This window comes from Ochotona princeps, chromosome 15 (genome assembly GCF_030435755.1).
Source record: "Ochotona princeps isolate mOchPri1 chromosome 15, mOchPri1.hap1, whole genome shotgun sequence".
In the NCBI taxonomy this organism is placed as follows: Eukaryota; Metazoa; Chordata; class Mammalia; order Lagomorpha; family Ochotonidae; genus Ochotona; species Ochotona princeps.
Genome location: NC_080846.1, coordinates 4,116,725 through 4,138,340, shown reverse-complemented (window position 1 = coordinate 4,138,340; position 21,616 = coordinate 4,116,725). Strand labels below are relative to the sequence as shown.

General features: G+C 54.8%; 1 protein-coding gene across 1 annotated transcript in view; it reads left to right on the top strand.

The window, feature by feature from the left end:
- Positions 1–248: 248 nt before the first annotated feature.
- The window catches only part of SREBF2 (sterol regulatory element binding transcription factor 2), a 42,552-nt gene continuing 21,184 nt past the window's right edge, over positions 249–21,616 (top strand). Inside the window, exon 1 of the mRNA XM_058673115.1 lies at positions 249–795. Within this exon, the coding sequence (XP_058529098.1) occupies positions 708–795 (88 nt within the window). The 5' untranslated portion in view covers positions 249–707. The remainder of the gene's footprint in view (positions 796–21,616) is intronic.

Below are 21,616 nucleotides of genomic sequence, written 5' to 3'. Positions count from 1 at the left end.
TTTAGAGGTGCCTGGGAACAAGGACCCTCGGCGTCAGCTCCCGCTCGCCGCAGGTGCCATCGGCGACCCCGGGAGGCCAGCGCTTGCACTCTGGGGAGGAGGTCGGCGCGGCACTCCGCATCCGGCCGTGCTGGGGGGCCAGGTCTGAGTCTGCCCTTTCCCAGCTCCCGGGCGGGGCCTCTGGGAACATGACGTAATGCGCTCGGTAGGGGTGCGGGTGGGAGTGGGTGGGGGCGGCTGGCGGTCGGAGGGTGGGGCGGTTAACTGCCTTCCCAGGCGTGTGCGCGGCGTCGCGGGCGAAGCAGATCCCATTGTAAAGGGATCGGCTCCTTTAAACCAGGAGGAGAGGGCTGGGCTGAGGACCGGGCTGCCGCTGCTCGCATTCGCTCCGAGGCCGAGAGGGGACGGGCCCGGCCATGCAAATCCGAGCTGCTGATCGCTGACGCGCCATCACCCCACGCGCCGCTGCGCCCGCCGATTGGCGGAGTCGGGCCTGGTCCCATTGACAACAAACAAGGGGGCGCGCGGGGAATCCCGGCCCGCCCCTTCCGCGCGCCGCCGGGGCTCAGCGCAAACATGGCGGCGGCTGGCACTGGCCGGTGAGGCGGTCCCGGGCGGGTGCTGTCGGGTGTCATGGGCGGTGGCGACGGCACCGCCCCCGCGTCTCCCTGAGCGGGAGGGCAGGGGTATCTGCGCCGAGCCGGGCGATGGACGAGAGCGGCGATCTGGGCGGTCTGGAGACCATGGAGACGCTCACGGAGCTGGGCGACGAGCTGACCCTGGGGGACATCGACGGTGAGGGGCTGGCTGGGTGGGAGGTCGGGCGGAGGGAAGGGTGGGGTAGGGGCGCGCACGGGGAGGAAGGGGTTACGGCGGCGTGTGCAGCGGCGCGCGCCCACCACCACCACCCTCAGCCCTTGCAAGCGCGAGACGCGCGCGCGCGATCGCCCCGGCGATCCCTCACTCTGGGGGCCGTGGCGAGTGTGAGCCCGAGATCCCGGCCGGCCGCCCAGCCTTGGGTGGCCCCATGGGGTTGCGGGGGTCGTGGGCCTGGGGGCCGCGGGCCAGGATTGGGGCGGCGTCGCTGGGAGCTGCCTGAGAGCGCGCGATTGCTGCCTCCCTCGTGCGCCCACACGCGCTGCCTTCCATTCCGTCCTCTCGCTAGCGCCCGCGCCGCACCTGTCACTCCCCGCCCGACCATGTGTCCGGTTCCAGGAAATATCCCGGGACCGCGTTGCCAGACCTGGCCTTTGGAGGCTGAAGCAGCGCGGCGCTCCGCGAAACTTGGGGCAGCAGCTGCTGAAGCACGCTGCCGAGCGAGCGGTGGCGGCGGAGGCAGGCTTGCAGAGCAAGCTTGCAGAGTTTGGAGTTGTGGCTTACTGGTATAGGTTGGGAGCGAGTGACCTTTGCCCCGGAGGTCCTCAATGCAATGCAAGAGCTGGTGGGAGCGCAGCGGTCCAAGGTCCGAATGCTCTCATTTTGGGGATCGCAGGAACCGAGGGTTTGGAGGGGAGTCTGAGAACCGAGGTCTCCCACGGCCTAGCTCAATGCTGGTTTCTTCCTAGCCCACCCTTGGGAGTCCCGCGAATGGCCTGGTGATCTTACTGATAATTCCCGGGAGTCGGAGTTTTCCTGATGTTACTGATCCCTAATGCTTGGCATGATTGCACTTGTGCCTTACGACGCTCCTATGAGAAAGGTGTTTTTTGTCAGCTCTTATTTTAAAGGAGAATAAATGCTGGAGATGTTCAGTGGTCCAGAGTCACACAGTGTCAGGCAGCACCTAGGTGCTTTTCTGCCCAGCCCCTCTCCACAGCCTGGTGGGGGGCTGCACCCCCTGTGCAGGGGACAGGATGAGGCAGCGGAGTGCTGGTGTCTCTGCCACTTTCCCATTCTACTTTTGTTCTTGCTTCCCACCTTGGTCATGAGAAGGCTCCTGAGTGGGGTGGGCATGCATGTGCCAGCACGTGTACACCACTGCTTCCCTCCATCCACACAGCAGCCCTGCCAGGTCCAGGCACCCACTACGCCACAGCTCCTGGAGCTCCTTTTCGTGGCACTGAGAGGTGTGTCCGTGGCCACTACCCGCAGACACACACACAGAAACCCAGGTACACTCTGCATTCCCGCTTCGTCATCAGGCCCTGTCAGTCTTGGTTTGTCACATGCCAAGTGGTTAATGTTAACTTCATCCTGGTAGATTGCAGAATACAATGTACCCTCTGGAAGCCACCACACTGGTTTGGTGGCCCGGCAGGTCCCCGTGCCAGGTTGGGGAAAGAACTGTTCCCTGCACTTGGTAGAGCAGTGAGCCTTCAGGTTCTGGCTGTGGCTTCTGGCCGTAAGAAGCACGGAGGACAGGAGTGGTGGAATTTTACAGCCTCACCGAGCTTGAGATGAGTAAGAAGGCCGTGGCGCTGAGGTCAGAGCAGCTTACAGTGGCACAAGGCCATGGTTGGGGAGCTTGGTGAAGGCTGGCACACCAGGAAAACCACACCACAAAAGCAGCCCATGACCAGGGCCTTGGAAGACGAGAAGCACTGGGCAGGTGGAAGCCCCGTGGCCAGCAGATACGAGTATCTGTTGCTCATCATTCCTCTTTACCATCCAGGCTGCTAGCGCCAGGGGGCCAGGACTTGGGGGTCTGGCTTTACACCTACAATAATCTCGGGCCAGGGAAGAGTGCCCACTCAAAACCAGGAACCTGGGGTCAGGTGGAATAGGAAGTTGGTACTGGATCTGTCTTTACAGTGGGATTAGATCAGGAATGGCCAGCTAGGGACAGGGTAGGCGTCCAACGACAGTGCTGGCTGGGCCAGGCTGGAGCCAGGAGCCAGAAATGCAGTCTGATGGTGAGGACACAAGCTCTTGAGCCATCGTGGATGCGAAGCGGAGCTGGGACTGGAACCCAGAAACTTCGATGTGGAATGGAGTGCCCCAGGCCCTGTCCATTCAGACTTCTTTCTTTTTCTTTTTGTTTTTCTTGGAATGACTGTAGGTATGTAGGTAGGAGTTCAGAGTATGTGTGTGGACCTCCCAGGGAGGGGTGGGGAATGTGTGGCCCTTGGACCCATGTAAGGCCCAGGCAGTCATGACCAAAACTCAAGATTCAGCCCATCCATGGCAGGCTAATTTTTATGTTGATAATGCCAGGTGACCTGCTAATGATGTTATAAGTATCCAAATGACTCTGGGCAGAAAAGGGGTTCCCGTCCCCTGTCCTGGGGTCTTGTTCTGCTGCTGGATGGTCTATTGCCCAGGCTCCCAATCTTTTGTGATAGAATAACTACCCCCCACTTCCCTTTGTGGTAGAAGCCTGTTGTCCCAGAAAGTAGAAAGTTCCTTGGGCACTGCTACTAGCCACACCTTTCAGGAGGGCTGAGGGGTAAGATCCTTGTCCCCTGGGATCAGAAAGCAGGAGCCGGGACCTGCAGTCCTGGACGGTGTGTGGTAGGAGAAAGGACCGAGCTGCTTTAGAAGTGAAAGACCAGGGGCCTACACGGTGGCACAGCATGCTCATCCTCTGTTCTGTGGCGCCACTATCCCATATGGACGCTGCATTGTGTCCTGGCAGCTCCACTCCCCATCCAGCTCCCTGCTTACAGCCTGGGAAAGCAGTGAGGATGACCCAAAGCTTTGGAACTCTGCACCTGCCAGCGGCACCCGGAGGAGGCTCCAGGCTCCTGGCTCCTGGCTCCTGGCTTTGGGTTGGCTCAGCGCTGGCCGTTGCAGCCACTTGGGGAGTGAACCAGTGGACAGAAAATCTTTCTTTCTATAGTCCCTTTTTCTCTGTAGATCTGCCTTTCCAATAAAGATGGATGTATCTTTTTAAAAACAAATGAATAAAAGACAACAGTAATTGCGAGTTTTTTGGGTGGTTTTTTTTTTTTAAGGTTTTTTTTATTGGAAAGGCAGGTATACAGAGAGGAGGAACAACAGAGAAGATCTTGTGTTCACTGGTTCACTCCCCAAGTGGCTGCAAAAGCCAGAGCTGAGCTGATATGAAGCCAGGAGTCAGGAGCCTCTTCCAGGTCTCCCACATGGGTGCAGGGTCCCAAGGCTTTGAGCCGTTCTTAACTGCTTTCCCAGGCCACAAGCAGGGAGCTGAATGGGAAGTGGGGCCGCCGGGATTAGAACTGGTGCACGTATGGGATCCCAATGTGTGCAAAACAAGGACTTTAGCCGCTAGGCCACTGTACCAGGCCCATTAATTACAGGTTTTAAGGCAATTTGGGCCATCATTAGGCAGGAAAGCATCGAGCAGGAGCACCAGTGAGGACAACATGGCAGCCGCCCAGCTGTGGGACGAGGATTCGGGGGAGTTGGGGTAGGAAGTGAATGCTGGGCCAGACAGGAAAAGGAGGAGACGCTGGAGGCAGAGAGGAACTCTGAGCTGCCACACAAGCAGGCACTGGAGAGAGGGAAGGAGGAGCTGCTTGGGGGGATGGTGGACCACTGCCTTCACTAGACTGGAATCCAGGTGCCTGGGGGTCACCTCCTCCGGGCAGCAACTACTGATGGAGGTTGAGGGAAGTGTAATAAACAGAGAAGAGCAGGGACAGGGCTGTAGGGGACAGCCAAGGTGACGAGGTGGGATGTTAGCAGACTTGTAGCAGGAGGCGGGAGAGCCAGCAGGGCCAGGTGGAGGCTGCCGGGCCTTCAGAGCTGGTGGCCAAGCTTTTTCTGCGAGCGAATCCTCTTTCTGTTGGGGGGGTGGGGGTTGGGGAGATTTACCTGTTAGGAAGTTTCCTGAGGTCCTGCACACCAGTCCTGGGTGGGGTGCTCAGGGCCCTGCAGCTTGTAACGGGCCCTTGCCAGGAGGCAGGCATTGGGTTGTTTGGCTATTATGAATGAATTACAGCTTCTGTATGGGCATATGTGTTGATTTCTTGTGGGTAGGTCTTCTGCATTCTCTTTTGTTTTACTTTTGTATTTTCCAGGAAAAGAGAGAGAAACGTGTGTATCTTCCATCTGGTAGTTCACTCCACATAGAGCTGAAATGCCCAGGGCTGGGCCAGGCCAAACCGAGAGCCTGGAGCTCTACCTGGGTGTCACGCTGTGGCTCAACAGGCTAATCCTCCACTGCTAGTGCCAGCATCCCATGTGGGCGCCAGTTTGTGTCCTGGATGCTCCATTTCCAATCCAGCTCCCTGTTTATGGCGTGGGAAAGTGGCGGAGTACAGCAGGAGTCCTTAGGCCCTTGCACTCACGTGGGAGACCCAGAGGTTCTGGGCTCTTGGCTTCAGATCAGCTCAGCTCTGGCATTTGTGGGCGTTTTGGGAGTGAGCCAGTGGATGGAAATTTCTCTCCATCTCTCCTTCCCTCTGTGTGCATCTGCTTATGAAATTAAGATAAGATTTAAAAAATTTGTTTCAGGTTCGATATAATTTTTGCATCAATTTTTTAAAATTATTTATTATTTAACTTCATTAATTACATTGTATTATGTGACACAGTTACATAGATACTTGGGTTCTCCCACCCCTCCCCAAAGGTGCTACTCCCCTATTGTCTTTTAGCTTCTATAGTTGAGAAATCTGACAGCACTTGGTGTGTGACCAGCTTTCTTCCCCAGAGGCTGTTGAGATCCTGTCTTTATCCCTGGCGCTGTGAAGTCCATGGCAGCATGTCCTGGTGAGGCCGAGCTGTCAGTTGCTGTCCCCAGTGGGTGGGGTTGTGGGGAGCTGTGTCTGCTGCCTGCCTACAGGCGCTCTTCCCGCCGTCCCTGCTGGGCCCTGATCCTGGACAGGTGCTCTGTGAGGGCGTGTCTCGGAGGGAGGGAAAGCACTTCAAGTTCAGGGTGTTGGCTGAGCCCCAGCCTGCATGGTCACGTCATGGAGAAGTTTAGAGTGGCCAGCTGGACGAGCCCGGAGTGATGGGATGGTGTGGTTGGCACACCGCTGGAGGCGGGGGTGAGGGTAGGAGTTGACGTGTGGCCAGTGAGTGATGCTGTGGGAAATGACGTGCTGAGCCTTTCTACCTGTGTGTACCTTTCTGGGAGGCTTGCCAGGATTGCTAATGTCCAGGTAGAGAAAGCTACTGTTGTCCACGGCTTCTTTTTTTTTTTTTAAAAGATTTACTTTTATTACAAAGTCAGATATACAGAGAGGAGGAGAGACAGAGAGGAAGATCTTCCATCCGATGTTTCACTCCCCAAGTGAGCCGCAACGGGCCGACGCGCACCAATCCGAAGCCAGGAGCCAGGAACCTCTTTCAGGTCTTCCAGGTCTCCCACACAGGTGCAGTGTCCCAAATCCTTGGGCCGTCCTCGACTGCTTTCCCAGGCCACAAGCAGGGAGCTGGATGGGAAGTGGAGCTGCCGGGATTAGAACCGGCGCCCATATGGGATCCCGGGGCGTTCGAGGCGAGGATTTTAGCCACTAGGCCACGCCGCCGGGCCCTGTCCACAGCTTCTTGACAGCTAGCCCCTAGCCTCGTCTCCCTGGCTGTGTGGCACCTCAAGGTGCTCAGCCCACCACACCCACCACCCTTGACAAACTCCTCCTTGACAAACCCCTCCATGTTCACACCCAGGCCTGTGGCTTAATGTGTTTGACCATTGCTTGCAAGGTCTTATACTCAGCTCAAATCCTGACATTTAGAAATATATATATATATATTATATATGTGTGTGTGTGTGTATATATGTGTGTATGTATATATGTTCCTAACTCAGCTACATCTTTTCTGTCCACATATTTGCAATTGAAAAGTAAATTATTGAGCAACTTTATTCCTGTTCAAGCTCCCTGACCGTGGGATTGCCAGCCTCTTTCCAGGATCCTGTGTGCCCCGTGCTAGCCTGCACACACTGCTACAATGTTCGCTCATGAAGGTTGAGATGTTAACAGAGGTGTTCTTCATCCCTCAGAAGCAGGTGCTTCTTCATAACGGATGCCCCTGAAGCCTTTGCCCTGAACACAAAATAGCGCATTCACATGATTCAGAATCAAACTAATGAAAGGCTGTCACGGGACGTGTCAGACCAACCCAGCCCGCTGTCTGCGTGGTTCCATCATGAGAATAGCTCGTGGTTTTGTGTGTGCGTGTGTAATCAATAGAACAGATAACATACAGATTTCACTTTCTATTCCCCAAAAATTTTTTAAATTTTTGTTTTCTTCATTTTCTTTGCAAGGTTGGGTGACACAAAGAGAAATCTTCCATCCATGGATTCACTAACCACCCACAGCAGCCAGGGCTCAAGGGCTAGGCTGGGTTGGAGACACCAGCTGGAACTCGGCCTAGGTCTGCCACACAGGTGTCAGGGACCTGGGAACCTGAGCTGTCCCCTGCTCACCCCCTCCCGGGGCTAGGCATTTGCAGCAAGCCAGTTCCAGCACTCCGAGCAGCTTGTTTAAGTCCAGTCTTACTTATCTGTCACCCTTAAGCCTTGTGGACGCAGCCACGCACTGCTCTTGGCTGTCTGTCTCTTTGGCCTCCTTCCTTCTCTCTGCTGGAAACTGAGCCTGTTCTGCAGCCTCTTGCTTTGTGTTGGGCATGTGAGGTAACAAGAGGTTGGATCTGGGGGCACTTCCCCCGAGTGTCCTACCTTCTCTGAGGGCTTTCTCGGGACCTACTGGCCAACTTCATCTCTGCAGAGACTGGAAAGGTCAGAATCCCGCTGGCTCTTTCCAGTCAATCCAGGACTTTTCCCTTTTGTTTAAAGACAATAGCCAATTTGTGAACACTCAGATTGGCATCAACAATGCAAATCTACCCCCCCCATTTCTGTATTTCTGTCTGTAATGGGCACACCCCTTACTCAGCAGGAAGTGAACCTGACTGTGGGGTCCAGGCACTTGCTGTGCGGAAAAGCCTTGTTTGTCACTTCCACCCTGCTTCAGACCCCAGAGCCCTTCCGAGCGAACATGCTTCACCCAGGGCATCGGCGGCAACTTCCGTGTCCACATGTGACTCATGAAAGGCCCAAGGGAGCTCACGTGGCCAGGCAGGAGATGTTGAGCTCCATTTTGAAGCAGCCGATCACCTCTGAGACGCCACAGAAAAGGGTTCCAGTGCCGTCTTGACGGTTGCCCCGAACCCCAGCCCAGAGCATGACGGGCTGTAAGCCCTGTCCTGTACCCTGCCATAGAGCGTTTTCCGGGCCTCCCACCGCTGCAGGGTTTCCCGCTGTAGTGATTCTGTTCAGTCCCCTGCGATGTGCGCCTGAGGTAGTTTCGATCCTAGGTGGGTGTGGTGGTGTCAGGAGTTGGGCCGCCGGCATCCCGCACTGCAGGACCTGGGCTGGAGTCCTGGCTCTTCTGATGTCCACCCTGGGAGGACTGAGGTTTGGACTCCTGGCTTTGCCCTGGTCCAGCCTTGACTGTGGGCATTTGGAAATCTCTGTCTCTGCCATTTTCAAATCTATAAAAATAAATAGGATTTGATTTTTAAAAGAGACAGGAACTCGCCTTGCCTTCTGGCTCTGTGCACGTGTGGCTTTAGGTCGGGTCGCCCACAACATGGGCACTGATGTCCACGCCCACTGCCGGGTGGGGCAGGGCCTGTCCCCACAGCTTCCTGGTCCAGTCCAAGCTTGAGACGCCTCAGTTCTCCCACCTGTCCTTAAGGCTTATGCCTCCCTGGACACCACAGTCGCAGACTCCACTACATCCCAAACCTCTGCTTGCCAGCTCTGGCTTCTTCCCCAACATCTCCACACCCTGACCGCTGCTCCTCCCCTCCCCTGACACTGCTCTGCGTCTGACCCTGGTTTCTCCCAGCCTCTGTGCCCGCTCCAGGATGGCTCCCCTGCTTGCCCACGGCCGCGGTGGCAGGGACCGGGCTCTGCGTGGGTGGTTTGTCTCTCGGGGCAGTCTTGCTGGTTTGCCTGCTCTCTGCTCACACCCGCCCCTATGGTAGCATGGCTGCTTTTCAGCCCTCTTGCTCTGGGGCCCCTGGAGCCCTGTTCTGCCCAAGCTCTCTTCCGTGTGCTCCAGGGAGCATCCCTTGCTGCCCAAACACTGCAGGGCATCCTCATGTAGAAACTCTCTTGGGTTTTTCATTGCTATAGATGGTGTTTCTAGAAAGTGCCTCCTTTCACTGTAGTTCTCTTAAGGTCTTTTTTTTTTTTTAACCAAACTCTGCAAGTGTTTTAGGAAATGGCCAAACTACTTTTTTTTTTTTTTTTTTGCAGTCATCTTTTAAAAATGTTACCTGTTTACTTTGATTTACTTGAAAGACAAGGGAGGTATCGAGAGGGACAGCTTTCCTCTGTTGGCTGACTCCCCCAAACGCCTCCAAATGCTGGGGAGTCCAGGAATGCATCCTGGTCCTCCATCCTGGCCGCTTCCCAGGCACATGAACAGGGTTCGGGAGTGCTGGGTGGCCTAGACTCCCACTGCCGCTCTGACAAGGGATGCTGGTGGCCCTGCTACGCTACAGCGCCTGCCCTGGATCCTTTTTTTTATAAAAATGTATTTATTGAAAAGGCAGACCGACAGAGGAAGAGAGAGATTTTTGCCCCCACTGGTTCACTGCCCAAATATTCCCAGTAGCCTAGCCTGGACCAGGCAGGGGTCAGGCAGCATCCAGGAGCCAGGAGCTCATCCATGCTGGTTTCGCACATGGTGGCCAGGACCAGAGCACTCAGGCCGTCTCTGCTGCCCGCCTCCAGGGTGTGCACTAACAGGAGCAGTGGGCAGCTGTCCAGTGTGGGGCACAAATGTCGCCGGTAGCGGTTTAGCCCCCTGTGCCCCCATACTTGTGCCCTCGGTCCATCCTGAATACCTGGGTGGGCTTTTCGGCAGCTTCTGGGACGAGGCTGGACCCCCAACTTGCGATAGGCATTTTCCGCTGTGTTTAATTCTTTAGTGGGATGGATTATGAACCATTGCGCCTTGCTCCTCCTGGGGCACATTCTCTCTGTGAACAGCACCTTATTCTTCATGAGTTAATTGGCCGCCTGTATGGTCATCTCTACTTCAGAGTCACGTGATGAGCACCCACTCTGTGCCCCGCACTGGCGTGCAGACCTTCCTCCAGGGCTGCAGCCACTGATGAGGTGCCAGGGCTCCTGTTCCCCGAGAGCACGTAGCTGCACGCCCTTCCACGTCGTCTTTTGGCTTCCAACCCTGTTTCCACCTCTGTAGCTTCCTGGGGATGAGGAGGCAGCCCGTGTTGCACAGCTCGCATGGGGTGGGACGGTGGCCTCAATCCAGACTTTGCGCTGCAGAACCCACAGAGCCTTCCTGTGCCCCATACCACGTCCTTCTCTGAAGTGAGCCAGCGTCCAAGTTGCAAATGCAGGGTGGTGTCTGGGAGAGACCCAGGAGCCTCCACGCCTGCCTCAGGCGTCTTCCCCTGGGTCCCAGGGCTCTTGGCTGAGCCTTGGGTTCCCCCGAGAGGTGGGGCAGGCGCCGACCATACCAGGTGTTGCAAGAACTCAGCAAGCTCAAACCTGAGGAAAGGAGGGTGCCGGGTGAGCGTGGTCTTGAACTCAGCCAGGGACCTGAGTGAGCTCAACACTGAAGGGCCTGATTTTGAGAAGGCAGCTTTGGAAGGTTCGTGTGTTTGCTTTTGAGAGGGCTTGTCTAGGTGTGGTGGGTGGAACACAGGAGCAGTCGGAGTGTGGGGTGAAGTGTTCCAGCCCCTGGCCGCAAGACTCCAGGGTTGGTCAACGTGATGGAATTTTTTTCAAGAGGAGCACAAGCCCAGCGCCAGGGCCTCAAGGTCAGGGCTCTTAGGGAAGCCCTCCCCAGGGGCTGGTCCTCGACTGTGGAGGGCCTGGGCCACTGCTCACGAAGGGTGCCGCAAGGCCTTGACAGTGCCACGCCTCCCTCTGGGCCTGCTGAACAGGTCTGCTGGGCTCAGGGTCTAGTGGGCACCTTGAAGAAACCCCAAGCTGCAGAGCCAGACAGGATGCCACTTCGTTACTGGGTCTGCCCAGCCCAGGCCTCCACCCTGCAGTGGCTAGGGGCAGAAATACATTTTCCCACGAGCCAGCCCCACTAGGGTCCAGCACTCCCAGGGGTCCAGCCCTCCGGGGGCCTGGCACTCTGAGGGCCCAGCACTCATGGGGTCCAGCCCTCCGGGGGTCCGGCACTCCCAGGGGCTTTGCACTGCACACAGGTCTTCCTGTCACATCTTGGGAGGGCGCAGCTGCATGGTCACAGCCACACCCATTTTCCTGGGTAGAAATGAAGGCACTGAGAGAAAACAATGGGCCTGAGATAGGCTGACAGGAAATAGATTGGACCCTGGGTCCTCTGAGGTGGGGTCCCACCCTCTCCCCTGCCCAGTGGGAGTGTATGGTGTCCGGAAGTGCTAACGGTTTCTAACGTGGCTGTCTGAGCCCACTTGAGCCTTCATGGGCCTATGCTGGGCACTGCAGGATTCGTGTGAATGAGAGTCCTCCTTGCAGGGAGCTGACATGTGAACAGGGCAGTGGGACACAGCTGGGGCATTTGCGCCAAATCATTGGAGCACCAAAGAAGGGAAATGGAAGATCTTAGTTGGGACTTTGGCATGTAGGTTGTGTTTTGAAGGGTAAGTGGACAAAATTTTAGAAGGTGGAGGCAGGGGACCACATTTGGTAGTAGTTTGATAAATTGTAGGAGCCAGACTCAACGTGGCCAGAATACAGTGTAGGTCAGAGGCTCTGAAACTTGAATGCACCTGTGAACCCCCAGAGTACAGCCCCAAACACTTGACTCTAAGAGTGGAGCTGTCATCTAGCAGAGCCAGGCTCAGATCAAGCTGCTGGGGTGACCAGAGCTGGGGCAAAGGATGCAAGGGTGGGGAGAGAGGAGGCCGGGGATGCAGGGGTGGAGGGAGACGAGGCTGAGGGTGAAGGGGTGGGGAGAGGATGTGCTTGGGAGGACTCAGCCAATGCTGGTGCCCTGCAGACCGCCCTGGTGACTGCCTTGCCTTCCCCGGGGGCCCCCTCACTTCATTGTGCCTCTCAGGGTTAGGATTCTCAGTGATAAGCCAGAAACTGCCCGTGGCTGCAACTGAAGAGGCATTTTTTGGAAAGGTGGTGCTTAAGCTGGCCAGCTGGTCCAGCCCGAGGGAAGGCAGCAGCCCACAGCAGAGCCAGGGTGCAGGAGGAGGGGCGGGAGTGCCCACTGAACTCCCTGCCATGATTGATGGGTGTACTGTGCCACCTCCTGGGGCATTCCCTCATGGGAGCTGGCACTCAGCCCGAGCTGGCTGACGGAAAGCCTTGCCCACGCCAAGAATGCCCGGTGGGATTCTCTAGAGCAGGACAGATCTGTGAGGGGCTCACATCCACTGCTGGTTCTGGGCTTCTCCCTCAGTCAACTCCATGCCTGTAGGACTGCAGGACATGTCCTGTTGGCACGGTGCTGCCCACACACTTCACTCCCTCACTCGTCAAGCGCTCTGGTCCTTCCTGGCGTGGCGTCCGCTAGCAGAGAATGAGTCGTCTATGTGGGGCCCTTGCCTGTTCTCAGCTCGCCCCGTCACAGCTCGAGGCACTGGCTGCGTTTCTCTGGATATGGGGACACGGGGCGAACACCAGCACCTCTTACCACTTGCTCTGTGCTGGTCCCGTGCTGGCCTCTGGGATCCTCCAGCCCGTGGCACACAGCACACGCCAGACACAGGCTGAGGGGGTGTTTCCGGCATGATATAACAACCTGCTTTGCAAGTGTTTTTTCCCTGTTAGTCTCAGGGAGGTGTGGGGTGTGGGCATGAATGCAAGCGTGGGCAGCAGGGCGGGTTGCTGGGGATTCTTGGGTTTTGCCCAACTGGAAAGGTCGCGGTGGCAGTGTGCACTTTGCCATGTCGCCCCCTTCCCCCGCTGGGAGGACGGGCTGGGGGGTCGTGCCTGGAGTGGTTGGCTCACCTGTGCTATGGAAGGTCACAACATGCAGGACTGGAGCCTCAGCACCTTAACTCTGTGTTGCTCAACTGCCTAGTCTCCTTGAGGTGAAGGAAAGAACGGCAGGATGTTGGAGGAGGAGATGGGGGTACCTGCTGGGCTCCCCCTCCCTGCTGCCCAAGGTGGCGGCTCAGAGCCTGGCTTTAAATCCCAGCTCCAGCTACGACACCACCCGATTGTGACAGCGGGCACGTGACTGAACCCTGTGCCTCGTTTTCCCTATTTGCAAAGGAAAGGTGGCAGGGAGATCCACCTCAAAGTGTTTTGGACATGAAATGAGGAAATTGATGTGAAGTGTTTCCTGTAATTGCTGGCACATAGGAAGATCTTGATAAACATAAGCAATTAATACAGTATTTTTATTGTTGCTTCTACTACTTGGCTTGGTTTCCCTTCATTATGGTTGTTTTCAGAGGCTGGTCTCGACCTCCTTCCAAGAGCCAGCGTTTTGAAGTAGCACATGGGGTAAGATGGCCAGGTACCACTAGTCGGATGCCTGGTCTGGGCGGTGGGTGGAGAGCACTGTGGGGGCTGGGCGACCTCTGGAGAGGCCAGCTCCTCCCTCCTCAGCCGCCCCTCTCTGCACGCTGCTCAGCGTGCAACAGCTGCCCACGGTTCACTGCCCCTGGTGCTTCACCCTAGTAACTCACTTGGGAGGGTGCTGCAGGGAGTGCCCAGAAAGCAGTGCTAATGAGGTGACTTTCCAGTTACAAGAAGTAAAACAAAGAACCCAAAAATATTCGAACTTTGTACACACAGTCACATGTAAACAAGAGATAAAGGGAGACAACCAAAGCACACAGCAGCTTTTAGGTGAGAGGTGCCAGTCAGCGCCTTTTGCCCATGCACAGGTGCCTCTTTCCAAAGGCAGAGTGACACAGAGGGAGAAACTCCTTCCATCCACTGGCTCACTCCCCAGATGGTTCTGACAGCTCGGGCTGGGCCAGACCAGAGCCAGGAGCCTAGCACTCTTTCCACGTCTCCTACATGGGTGACAGGGACCCGGGCCTTGAACTGCTGCCTTCCCGGGTGCACGTGCAGGCAGCTGGATCAGCAGCAGGGCAGCTGGGACTCAAGCCGGCGCACAGATCCTGGGACCTGCAGTCTCAAGCGGCAGCCTAGCGCACTGCGCTGGAGAAGTCCTACATCTAAGGCGAGCTGAGCTGTGTCTCCACGGCAGGGTCTCAGTTGCTGCTTGTTGAACACGCATGTGACCTATGTGGAAAATATTCATTTGGATAGGAAGGATATTTACAAAATACAGTGAGCCAGCTGAAAGTATCTCTTCCCCATCCCCTCAACGGGTGGCTTTGTACATGCCCACCTCCTCCCACTGGCCGGGAAATTAATGAGATACCCCTTCACATGCAACCCAGAGTCTTTACTGTAACCCCAGGTCTATCTTCCAACTTTCTCCCAAGCTGTAATTAGCATAAATATAACTGCTGAGGAGATGTTTGTTTTGTAGAGAGCAAGAGGGTAGAAGAAAGACAAGTTACAGGTCAGCCACCTGGGAGTGCGTGAGAGGGACTTGAGTCAGTTCCCTGTTTCCCTGAGCCCTGGTGCCACGCTTGGGAACACAGGAGGACGCGCAAGTCCAGTGCAGAGTCCCAGGGTGGTCACTGTGTGGCCCGCACCGTCTTACCAGGACCACTTCTGCGCACTTGAGATCAGCTTTGTCACTGAGTGTGCTTTCCAGTATCAGTGAGGTGGGTATTTGTCACAGCAGCTGGGGCACAGCCACGCCCTAGGTCGGAGTGCCTGGGTGGAGTGCCAGCTCCTCTGGGTTCCAGTGACCTGCCTGAGAGCAGCAGGTGGTGGCCACCCACGTGGGACGGAGACTTGGATGGAATTCCTGGCTCCTGGCCCAGCCCTGGCTGCTACAGAGGTTTGGAGAATGAACCAGTAACTGAGAGATCTCTACGTATTCTCTCTCTCTCTCTCTCCTTTCTCTCTCTCTGCCTTTCTAATAAATAAATGATTTCATGAGAAGAGTTACTTAAGTAGGTAACTGTGGTGTGTGAGCAGTGGCTTTCATTCAGTGTTTCCATCGAATCACACCTGGAGACGTCTCTTTTCAAGTGTTACAGAATCCCACGGCTTTGTCAGGTGCGTTGCTGGGGTCTCAGGTGAAGCGAATCACCACCAGGACCTGGATTCTCGGTGCGGGGAGGGCCTTCCTGGACTCAGGGCCAGTCAGTCCCGGTCAGGCGTGGCTCTGCGATGACGTGGGCTTCCCGCTCTTCTTCCTGTACGCGATTCCTTGTTCTCTGGTCCCTGGTCCCTGGTCCCTGGTCCCTGGTCCCTGGTCCCTGACCTGTTTGCCCCGTGGGGCCTCTCTCGGAACCACATCTCCGACTAGAGCTCCCTTTTGGCCAGTGTTCAAGACAGTTGTCTTTGCCGCTGGATGAGTTTGATTCCTCTCTCAGGTCACAATCTTTAGTTGCTGCTCAGGATGAATCCCCAGCAGGCCAGCAGGACAGACCTGGACATTCGGGGCAGCTTGGGCTGCCTTCATTTTCAGTAAGGAGAACACCCGAGTTTGCTGCCATGAGCTGGGCTCAGCTCTGGCTCAGCCAGTCCTCCCAGGAGCAGACCAGGAAGTTCTCTATCTTGTCTTTCAAATAAAATGTAAGTGAATAGGAATTTACAAGCAAAATTTCTAGTGTAATCACAAGGAATCTGAAGCCCAGAGAACACTTCCATCCTAGCTTCCAGGCCCCCAAGCCAGTCACCTAGGGCACCCAGGGGTGGGGGACAGCCGGTTGCCTGATGCCCAAAGGGACCACCCTTCCCTGAAGACCACTAAGGCAGCATCCACACTCCTCAGGGAGCTGCCCACCTGACCACAGAGGTGGGAAACCCAGGTAAAAATGTCAGTCAACCCTAAAAAAACCCCGGGAGGTTCACTGGCTGCCAGCCCGGCCCAGGAGCTGCCCTGCCTGCTCTGGTCTGTGGTGTTGCCTGTCTGCTCCAACAGGTCCCGGCGATGGCACAGTGACGCCACTCCCTCCTTGAGGTCCAGGACTGGTTTCTTGGCTCGGTGGCTGTTATGCCCTGCGTGTCCCAACCTCAGAGCCCTTTTATATTTAAACGCTGACTCCAGAATGGAAACTTTGAAGACACTGCGAAGATCTGTCCAGATTTTCCAAAATAATCAGCATTTTAAAAACATCTTGTTCTATTGTGAGGCAATTATGTCTCTGCCAGTTCCTGGTTCAAAAAAATACGATCACCAATTAAAAAAAAAAATTTTTGGGTTCTTTGTATTAGAAAGGCAGATTTGCAGAGAGGAGAGACCAGAACTGTCTTCCATCTGCTGGTTCACTCCCCACGTGGCAACAGCCAGAGCCGAGCCAATCGGGTCTCCCCCATGGGTGCAGGGGCCCAGGGATTTCAGCCATCCTCCTCTGCTCTCCCCGTCCGTAAGCAGGAAGCTGAATGGGAAGTAGAGCAGCCAGGACATGAACCGGCCCCATGATCATCAATTTTTTTGAAATATTTGTTTGAAAGGCAGAGACGGGGGAAGGGGCGGCAAGAGGGGAGACAGAAAGAGCTCTTCCACCCACTAGTGGCTCTCTCCCCAAATGCCCACAGCAGCCAGGGCTGGGCCAGGCTGAAGCCAGGAGCCTGGAGTCCATCCTACCCCTCCATGTGGACGGCAGATACGCAAGCCCTTGGGCCATCTTCTGCAGAAGCAGAGCAGCTGGAACTCAAACGGGCGCGCAGTGTGGGGTGCCAGCCAACCCCTCAAACAGTGCCCAATGATGCCGTTAAGAGACTCATGCTACTGTCAGGAGCAGACATACAAATATCACAATGTTAATATTATAATACTAAAAAGTCCATGAAAGAGAATGTGAGAGAGGCCAGTTCTGTGATGCATTGAGTTGAAATTTCCACCGGGGACATCGGGCTGCATTGCAGAGCACCAGCTTGAGTCCTAGCTGCTTGGCTTTCTGTGCAGCCGGCTGGCCTGGGAAGCAGTGTGTGATGGCTCAAGAACTGGACTTCCTGGCTTCCGCCTGGCCCAGCCCCGGCTGTTGTTGTGGTTTACTGGAGAGCAAACCAGTGGATGGAAAGTGATCTCTGTCATTCTGCCTTAAGTAAATGCTTTAAAGAAGAGAATTTACGTAGTAGAAAAGGAGAATGCAGGAATGAGATTGCAAATGTGGTGCCAAGCCGGTTAACACCGTGCAGGGCACTGAAAACAAGGTTTTAGAAAGTATTGGTTTTTTTCCTCTTACCAAACAAATCATTTGTCACCGGTTTCTACAAGTTGGTATCTACCTTAACTACTCTAATCGGCAGTGGACACAAAGCCGAACAGGCTTGTGATTCCAGATGACCTCTCCTGACCACTCCGGGTGAAGGGCGCACAGGGACCCGGAACTTGGGTTCATGTACCTGTTTTTGCCTCATTTCAGTTTGTAGGGAGATATATCTTTATAGAATCACCCCCAGCATCTGAGCGATGGCTGGATCTGAGATGACAGGAGTGCTCAGGCCAAGGGCATGGGTTGGTTTTGAAGGAGAATTGTGGGAGTTCACAGGAAGGAAGAGGTGGCGCCAGCAGAGGCCACCCCACCCGAGGCGTGTGCGGAAAAGGGCGAGGCTGTTTTTCTGGGGCAGATGAGGAACTCAGGTGAGTGGGAAGTGAAAGTCAGCGTTTGAGGGAGTGCTTACTTGGTGGGGAGCCCTGGAGCGGAGGTGACGGAGCTGGAGGTGATGTGAAGTGAAAGGGTGTTGGGCCGACGTGATCACCAGCCGGGTGGGAGGCTGCGGTTGGCACCCGGGCAGAGTGTGGCCGTGGAGGAGGGGTGATTCTGAAGGAGGAGAGGAAAAGCTGCGGTCGAAGGGGCCGCCCAGGACGGCTCTTGGGCTCAGCGGTGCCTACGCTTGCTTGCTGCCTCTTCTGGGTAGCCTTTGCAAGGACACATTTGCGAGTGTTACGCAGTGTGCTTTGGAGAAGCCCTGTCTCCCTACCTATTTTTTTTCTTTGTGACCTGTCTGCTGATAAGAAAAGTTCACTCAGTCAGTTGAGATAAAGGATGCCTGAGTCACCACTTGCCCTGCTAGGTGATCCCCAGTCCCTGGTACGTACACACACACACAGCTGTGCCCTCTGGCATTTGTGGGACTCCAGACAGCAGCTGGCCAACCTGCCCCTCCCCATTCTTGGTCCTGCTGCTTGTGTTTCTGGGCGTGTGAGTGGGGAGAAAGCCACGGTGCTCACAGAGAGCAGAATGCTTACTGTACAGGGGACCCTCCTGTCTGATGTTGGCCTGTTAATTTTTTATTCCCCAGTTTAAAAAGAAAAATTTGGGCCTGGCATGCTAGCCTAATGGCTAAAGTCCTCACCTTGCACGCACCAGGATCCCATATGGGCACCAGTTCTTGTCCTGGCAACGCCGTTTTCCATCCAGCTCCCTGCTTGTGGCCTGGGAAAGCAATCGAGGACGGCCCAAAGTCTTGGGATCCTGCACCCACGTGGGGAACCCAGAAGAAGCTCCTGGCTCCCAACTTCAGATTGCTCAGCTCCAGCCATTGCAGCCACTTGGGAAATGAATCATCGGATGGAAGATCTTCCTCTTTGTCTCTCCTCCTATCTGTATATCTGGCTTTCCAATAAAAATAAATGAATGTTAAAAAAAAAAAAAACCACAAGATTTATTTATTTGAAAGCTAGAGTGAAAGAGGCAGGGGTTGGGGTGGAGATCTTCCATCTACTGGTTCACTTCCCAAATGGCTGAAAGCCCCAGGACTAGGCCAGACTGAACCAGGAGCTTCCTCCAGGTCCCTGGGGTGTGGGTGGCAGGTGCCTGACCAACGCATTGTCTACTGTTTCCCAGGCACGGAGCTAGATTGGAAGTGGAGTAGCTGGGACCCAGACTGGCTCTCCAAGATGGGATGCTCATGTTCCAATTAGTGGTTTAACCAGAGGTATTGAGACATAGCCCCAGTTTGTGGGTGCCTTTAAGACAGGACATTCTAGGAGGTAAAGAGACCCCTCAGCGAGGAGTTGCACCCAGTGTTCCCTCCTCCCCTCTGCTGTCTGTGTGTGGCCCATCTCATGCCCAGCTGGCCACGGGTGCCACCAAGCCCATTACTGTCACCCTGCTCTCTGAGCAGCTCCAATACAAAAAAAGTAAAACAAAGAAAAAACAAATGAAGAGAGATAGGAACCCAGTAAAACAGTATCAGTTGTACAGATGAGTGGCCAAGAAATACTTAAATACCACAGTAAGCAAGGCGCTTGGCCTTGGGAAGGACAGAGGCTGGCTCGTGGCAGTGGCTGCTCTGGGTTGTAGCTGCTGGTGGGAGGAGAATGGCTGGGTTCCAGGGCAAGAGCAGACCCCAGTGTGGGAGAGAACGGCTGGGCGCTGTGGGAGGGGGTCTCTGGGTGCCACATGCACTCTGCTCCAGCTGGGTATGGCTTCCCACATCCGCCGGCGTTTCTCGCATGTACAAACATGCGATTCCTGTCGTGTTCAGATGGTTCCCTGATGGCATCGGACGCATCGGGACAGATTTGTGGTTTCATAACGAAGAATTAAGGCAAAGCTGTCAAAACACTGTGACTAGTATGTGTAATGTAGTATGTGCCAGGCATTGGGCGCCTCTCTCTCCCCCCCTCGCTCGCTCTCTCCCTCTCTGTGTCTCTCCTTCTCTCTGTCTCTCTCCCTGTCTCCCTCTCTCTCTGTATTATTCAGCAGGACAAGGCTTGCCCCAGGTCACCTGCCAGGCCTTGGTGATTCGTAATCACAGGAGCTTCTCTTTTCCTGAAAAGATAAAAAAGAAAAGGACAAAGGAGGGGATATACTCGCAAATAAATGATATCCATAATGTAGGAAACTTTCTTAAGAAAAGGAAACACATAGGCTCAATAGGAAAGGGAAAAAAAAAAAAAACAGTTTTGCAAGGGGAAGAAAGCCAATCATAAATAAGACTGGAATGAAAAAAGGCTTTCAGGTGTGCTTTGTGTCCAGCCATGCAAGTCCAGTCCCACGCTGGCCTGCTTCCACTGTCCCAGCATCTCTTTCTGCAGACGCCAGAAGCGCTGACAGAGCACACTCCTCTGTCCCTGACTCGGCTATCCAACTTCGAGGAATTTTTTCCAAATAAAGCAGCAGCTAGGGATGGCATGGGACACAACTCAGACACTGGCACCCTGTGTGGCGTTCCAGTTTCCCTTCCAGTCCCAGCTTCCTGCCAGTCCCAGACCTGGGTTCCAGGCTCCTGGCCTTGGCCTGTGCCTGCCTCTGCTGCTGTAGGCATCTGGGGAGTAAGCCAGCCGGTAGATCTGTCTCCGTGCCTCCCCTTGTCAGTAAGAAGAAAAATAGATTGTAAATGGTGGATTTGTCCGACTGAAAGGCAGAGGAAACAGAGATGGAGAGGCGGAGCACTTGGGCGCAGGTGGCAAGCAGGCTGATGGGCGGCAGAGGAGCCAGGACAGGGAGCAGCCACTCCCCTGGGATGGAGCTGCCCAGGAAATGTCCAAGTGCCCACCCTAAATAATAATTTAGAAAAAAAATCAGGGATATGGGACAAGAATTTTGTGCAAGGTATTTGTGTCACCAATAACGCAATAACACAGTCATCCGTTATTACAAAGCAGCCAAACAAATTGTAGTGCACCAATACACTGTAATACATAGTTACTCCAAAATTCATGGACAGAGTGGAAATAAAAGCTGAATTTTGATTTTTTAATTGATACACATTTTCATGAGCTTCTGAAAACCTTCATTAGCAGAGTTAAAAAAATTTAGCTCTAAAATAAGTATTTAGAAAAAAAATTTTTTTTTTGAAAATTTTCTTTTTTGAAAAGAAGAGTTAGAGAGCAAGAGAAATCTGTCTGCTTCACTCCCCGAGTGGCCTCATGGCCGTGACTGTGCTGGGAGCTTCCGGGTCTTCCGTATGGATGCAGAGACCCAAATACTTGGGCTGTCCGCTGCTGCTTTCCCCAGGTACTCTAACAAGGAGCTGGATGGGAGTTGGAGCAGCCTAGACATGAACCCGTGCCTATATGCAGTGCTGGTATTGCCTGGCCCCAATAAATCTGAAATACTCTTGCACAATATGGTGCAATACCTTGGGAGTCTGCAATGGATGTTTGTTTACTGATTTTGCAAGGCAGAGAAACCGAAGCAGACAGATGACTCTCCGCTCACCTCCCCGAATGGCTGCATACTGCCAGGCTGGGCCAGGTCAAAGCTGGGAGGCAGGAACCCAGTCAGCAACATGAGTAACAGAGATCCAGTTCCTGGAACCATTACTGCTGCTTAGTGGGGTCCTGGGGTCCCTAGCCCAGTGTCTGACATGGGTTGAGGTGTCTAAAGTGCTGCGTTAATTGCTTTACCAAGTGCCTCTTTTTTGATTTATTTATTTGAAAGAGTTACAGAGAGGAGAGGCTTCCACCTGCTGGTTCATTCCCCAGATGGTCACAAGCACAGCTGGGCCAGGCAGAAGCCACAGGCCAGGAGCTGTCCCCAAGGTCTCCCATGGAGGTAGCAGGGCCCGAGCACTTGGGCCATCTTTCGCTGCCTCTCCCGGGCCATTAGCAGGGAGCTGGATCAAAATTGGGGCAGCCTTCTCTGAGCCAGTGTAATGCTCAAATGAGTGGAAAACAGAAGTGGGGCAACCGAGGTACAAGCCAGTGTCCGTACGAGACGCCAGCATTGTAGGCAGCAGCTTGGTCCACACTACCTCGATGCTGGCCCCTCCTGTAGGACTTTTGAAAAAGAAAACCTATGGGGCCCACGTGGC